General features: G+C 48.8%; 1 protein-coding gene across 1 annotated transcript; it reads right to left on the reverse strand.

Moving 5' to 3' along the window:
• Nucleotides 1-1,732: 1,732 nt before the first annotated feature.
• Nucleotides 1,733-2,318, reverse strand: LOC119327617 (probable calcium-binding protein CML25/26). Its single transcript, XM_037600715.1, has one exon. The coding sequence runs from the start codon at nt 2,307-2,309 to the stop codon at nt 1,851-1,853; it is 459 nt and encodes a 152-aa protein (XP_037456612.1). The 5' UTR covers nt 2,310-2,318; the 3' UTR covers nt 1,733-1,850.
• Nucleotides 2,319-6,123: the final 3,805 nt, after the last annotated feature.

Consider the following 6,123-nt stretch of genomic DNA (forward strand, 5'->3'; position numbering starts at 1 on the left):
CCCGGTCGCGCCCGGGCCTCGCCATATCCGCCCTACATTTGGGTTGAATATGAGGGCCGACAGTCAGCCTGCGCGTTTAAGGACCGTTTGAGGCGCCCGTCTAGGTCGGTCCTTTTTGACCGGTCACTGACCGAGGCGCCCCCTAGGTGTATGAGGATGGTTTAGAGTGCCCGGTTGTAGATGCTCTTACATCCCTATCCATAGGAGCACCTAAAGTATCATAAGGAAAGCCAAAACAACCGACCTGGGCCCCACATATAAAGGCACCCTGCGTCAGGAGGAAGGCAGGTGATCTACCAAAGCAAAAGTCCAGATATCTCAGCTAGATCGATTTGTGACATTTCGTCTAGATCGACCATATAGAACTCGCCAATACTCCGTCAGTACACAAGCTTTATTTAAGACACTTATTATATTATAATATTCTTGTGTGAGAAGGACGCCGGCGTCGTTGTTGCCACTTTCATATCGGAGTCAGTCTGGCCATATCGATGACAGCCGAGAAGTCTTCGTGCACATGTATCCCTAAGGAACAACACCCAGGAGCCGCAATCGTCGTTGTTGAACCCTTGAATGAGTCCAAAGAATGTAACATCGAATCTCGCCGTCGCGTACGCACGACAAGAAACCTAACATTGCCGCCATGTGGATCTGGTAGAAATCTATTTCGGGCCTCCGTCTAATCCGCCCAAATGAACAAACTTGAAGAGGACTGGAACCCGAAAGACTGACTCGAAGAAGAAGCGGCGCCATCCATCCGAACACCACCATTGCGAGGACGAAAAACCATAGCATTTCAACTAGCGGGAGCCAAGGCACCAGAATTCCCTTTCTCGCCACCAGTCGCCGGAGCCACCGGCGAAGTCACCTTGCCACAGGGGAAGAAAGACGTGCTCCGTCAAGATGCTTTCGCTCGGTTTATGGTCATTTCATTGCTAAGGTTAAGTCCTTAATGATCGATACGGTGTTTATTCCTCAGAAACTTCATAGGTCTTAGAATAGTGTTGCAGATTGTCTGGCAAGATATAGTCGTTTTGAGCGGGTTACAGATGTGTGGCTCGACAGAGGACCCCATGCATTGAGGAACTCTTGTCGCCGGCTTGTAGCCCTACCCATTTGGAATAAAGTAGTATTGATCTCGCAAAAAAAAATGCTTTTACATTCGTGTATAAACTAGAAATTTATAGCTAGTCGTGAGAGCTCCAATGATAACAATGGATCTTGATTCCAATATGCGGTTTGAAAGTTATAACTTAAAATAAGAAGAACTAAAGGCAATTTGAAAAATAGCATGCATGACATCATCATTTGCATGGAGTTGGATCAAAACACAGGGGATGCAGGCGACTAGCCTTCTTTTTAGATGGACATGTATTCCAATATTTCAGTTCTCTAGAACCGTCATGGAATTTTCAGGTGGACATATAGGCGACTAGTTTTCTGGTTACGTGGGTAATAAAAAAGTACTGTTTGCGAGCACAGCCATGAACCGTTGTGTCATGCCATGTCGTCCTTACATGTGGGCCCCTTTGTCAGTTTGGGATTATCCGGGCCAAAACGAGCTATTAGTGCGATTTGCAAAAATTTACGTGCCGTGTTTTTTGCAACAAATTTGAGAATGAGCCTTTTCTGCATGTCATGCAACAGTTATGTGGTTCTGTTTAATGTAGTCCACATTTGAACTAAGGCCACAACTTCCCTGGTAACATATACAGATCGTGCGAGCAAAACAATGAATGAATGAACACATGACTGTACATATATATCACATGTCACATATGTGATCGACCAATGAATTAAGTGAACATTACATGTATCTACTAGAAGAATGCGACGAAGAGAGTCCATGATCAGGCCATCATCATGACCCGGAACTCGTCGAAGGAGAGTTTGCCGTCGCCGTCGAGGTCGAATCTGCAGATCATTGCCCGGCACTCCTCCACGCCCAGCTCGTGCGACCCCAACCTGCTCAGCGTCCGCCTCAGGCTCGCCGGCGTAATCGTGTCTTCCGTGGGCGACGACGCGTACATCCCGAACGCCTCCTTCAGGCACCTTCGCTTCACGTCGGCATCGTCCTCTTCCTGAGCACCGGCGCCGGCTGTCAGCCTCGAGAACTCTTTTTGGTTTAGCAGTCCGTCGCCGTCGACGTCCACCGTCGCGAGGACCGCCGCCGCCTCCTCCTCAGACACGTCCTCGCCCAGTGTCGCCTCCATGCAGCGTCGCAGCTCGGACGCGGACACCTTGCCGTCGCCGTCCTCGTCGAAGGCGGCGAACACCGACGGCACCGCCATGATCGGGCGACTATTCATCGATCTTGCTTCCTTTCACTAGATGATCTGCTGGCTAGCTGATTGGGAGCTGGTAATTAACTTGATTTGTATGCCTTGAAAGGAGTTGATGATAGTATGGCGCGCGTGGCGGGGGTATATATACGCGTGCGAATGGAGGACAAGATGTTGGCATCGATGGAGATGATGTGTCAGCTTCATTAGTTTCCGCGTCATTTTTGTGCAGCGCACATGCATATGTGAAATTAAGTATATCCGTGTTTTGTACGCGTACAAGTCCCTTTGAAGAAGTTTAACATCGATCATGGAGGTACTAGTAAATGTGGCGCATGCGTGGACCTCAATTCTTGCGTCAATTCATTCGAATTCGAATGATTTGAAGATTGCTCACCACGCCTGCCTCGCGGTCCTTGCGTCAATTAATTAAGCACTATGAAACCATGTTCTATATCCAAGGGCCAAATGTTTATGGCAGCACGTGGATTGATGGATATGACGAATAATGAAGCTCCGTGGCAACGCGGCCGTCAACGGCCGACGACGCCAACGCGCTGGGCGATATGTACACGGCATGGCAGCCATGGTAATAGTTGTCTAGCGCTTAATTGATTAATTAGCAGGGGAGAAAGAAGTCATATTCTCAACTGCCTAGCAAGAAAATTATTCCCTCCATTTTTATATACAAGGTCACAAACTCATATTACATGTATCAAGGTAAAATTAATGCCTTGCTTTGTAAATCGACTTTTTTTCGTTTAGTGAGATCATTAATACACATCATGTATACACGAAAGGGATAGAAAACTGATTGAAGTGTCATTATGACTGTGTGCATGCAAGTATTAAATAGGTTGCTAGTTCGAGGAAATATCATTAACTATTGCGTTGGTGGCCTTGTATAAATGCAAAGTGTATTTTCCATAGTGGCCTTATATAAGTAAATGGAGGGAGTACTTCTAATCCGTTACAGTATAAGTAGTACTCCCTCCATCACAGTTTGTTGGGCGTATCTCGCGTTGCTCTGGGCCCAAGGTGCGGTGTGATTGGCAGGAAAAAAGGAGGCGCTGGAGCTGCGTTATTGAAGAAGATGCGCCTAATGAATCGCTAAACCAACGCTCTGTAACCTCCCCGTCCAGTAAAAGAAGCAACCGATCGCATGCATTGGTGGAGACGGTTTAGAGCAAAATTTTAGCGAGTTTCCTTCTTCCTCCCGCGCCCTCCTTTTTCCCCGCACACTTTCCTTTCTCCCCCGCTCGGTTTCCATCCAAATCTCCCGCCGATCTGCGCTACCAAATCTAAAACGAAAATTTCAGAGTTGAAAGCTCCCGCCTATGTTCCCGCCGGTGTTTCGCTCTATAAGTAGCTGCAACGATGGAGGAACACGAACAGACGGATCTATCTTCTCTCCTCTCTCCTCTCTCCAATGGCGCCGCCGCAACAAGGTGCAAAAGATCGCCGGCCTCCTCCTCTTGGCCTCCGTGGGCTTTCTAGGGTCGCTTTCCAGCCGAGAGCACCGCCGCCCGGAGGTCTTCCTCCTCTTGGTCTCACCGGACGCGCGGGTGCTCCTTCCTTCTCCATCGGCACGGCTGGTTTCGAGCATCTTCCTCCTCCGACTACTTTGCCTCGACGGCGCATCGGCCTCTCACGCCCATCTCGCCCTCCGGCACCTAACGAGGCACCTAACGAGAAACCGATTCCCACTTGCACTCATGTTCACACTTGCATGCGCTGCACAAACCATTCATGTTCCCACTTGCATGCAGTTGAGGAAGAAAAACGGAAGCAGCCTAATGCGCCCCAATTAATAGGATAGTTAAGGAGCTGCGCCCTATTTCCGTGGGATTGTGAAAAAAATCTGGTTTTGAAGAGGCGCCCTTTAAACTGCGACTAGGTGTTGGGGCGCGCCCGTTGCGCGCCTCTTGAGGGGGAGCTGGACGGTGCCAGCTAGTGGTCGACCCTTTAACACACTTTTATGTTCTGATTAGCATATGTGATGATTGTCTTAATTAAAAAAATTAAGATTTCAAGCAGAGAATAGCAGCAGAAATAGATACATATATGCATAGAAGCCCCATTATGGATCTTTACATGAATAATCTGACTGTGAACAGTGCACTTTACATAAGCAACGGCATAGGTACAAAATGAGAAGTTTGTTATGTGCATGACTTCTAAATTTTTAGTGGTGAGCTTTTGCCTTTTCGGAGACGTGTTATTAATTTTGCTTGAATGGACAGTCTGCGACTGAACCTATTGTTGAGATTGATGCATCCATTTTATCACATGCTAGATCAGAGACTTGGGATACCTCTCAACTAAGTTCATGAGGGATAGAGCATTGGGACGATGGTGAGCAACAACAAGGGCCTCGTGAGTGATGATGAACAGCTCGTTGAATGCAGTGGAGTCCCTCTCCTCCGGTGGAGCTGGCCGCCTTGAGAACGTGGCTAACTTCTTGCCGTTGGCCGGCACTACGTCATTTGTACCTGGACAAGCATATATATTGAGATAATCAGAAGACAGATATCTCTAATTAACAATCCAGCAGTTATATAAGGAATGTGTTTAGTGCATTTGAATAAGAGAAACGAGAGTTTGGGATTAAGCTTTCAGTACATTCCTCTTATCCAGCTCTGACAACTCAAATCTGTCTTTTACCTATTCAAAACCATGTATGAACTTTCACTGCCCCTGAAAATTAATTTGTTCTTTGGACAATTTTGAGGAATGGAGAGTTAACTAAGAATAATAAGCTTAAAACGGATGAAAAGGTAGCAATGCCTGTGAATTTTGTGGTGCATGTCGCAGAATCTGTCGATCACCTGTTATTGATTTATTGACTTTCCTACCTACATCTATTTGGTCAAATTTGTGGTTGTGCTTCTGGAATGGGAATTATACCTTCCGGACAACTTAATATGTCGATCAACCATTTGGTAGTTTGTCGAGTTCATTCCAACAAAATAGTAAAAGGTTGGCCACCAGAATGCGGCATATTTTCAGCATATAAGACCACCTGACCCTTTGTAACGCCCCGAGACCGATGTGCCAGGTGTCGTCTAGTTACTCGCTGTTGTTGCCTTGTCATTGTTTGCGTGTCTTGCATTGCATATCATGCCATCATGCGCATTTCATTTGCATACGTGTTCGTCTCATGCATCCGAGCATTTTCCCCGTTGTCCGTTTTGCATTCCGGCGCTCCGTTCTCCTCCGGTGGTCCTTTCTACCTTTCTTTCGTGTGTGGGGGTTAAACATTTCCGGATTGGACCGAGACTTGCCAAGCGGCCTTGGTTTACTACCGGTAGACCGCCTGTCAAGTTTCGTACCATTTGGACTTCGTTTGATACTCCAACGGTTAACCGAGGGACCGAGAAGGCCTCGTGTGTGTTGCAGCCCAACACCCTTCCAATTTGGCCCAAAACCCACCTAAACCTCCTCCATTATCTCGGTCGTTCGATCACGATCGCGTGGCCGAAAATCGCACCTCATTTGGACTCTCCTAGCTCCCTCTACCTATAAATAAGTGATCCTCTCCGAAATTTGCGGTCTAACCCTAGCCTTCCCCTACCTCGCGTCACCGGACAAAAATCCCCGCCGCCGGACATGTCCGCCCTCCACCTCGCTCCGGCCAGTGGCGTCGCGCCACGTCACCCCGCTGCTGCCGCCACCTCACCTCCCGCCGCCCTCTCTCTCCTCCCGCGCGGCCGGGCCCGCGGAGCCCGCGGCCGGCCCTAGGCCAGATCCGCGCCGCCGAGCCCGCGCGCCTCCGCCGCCACACGCCGTTCCCCGTCGCCGCGCGCTTCTCCCGTCGGCGCCCGCGCCACCGAGCCAGATC

The sequence above is a fragment of the Triticum dicoccoides genome, chromosome 7A, assembly GCF_002162155.2.
Source record: "Triticum dicoccoides isolate Atlit2015 ecotype Zavitan chromosome 7A, WEW_v2.0, whole genome shotgun sequence".
Taxonomy (NCBI): domain Eukaryota; kingdom Viridiplantae; phylum Streptophyta; class Magnoliopsida; order Poales; family Poaceae; genus Triticum; species Triticum dicoccoides.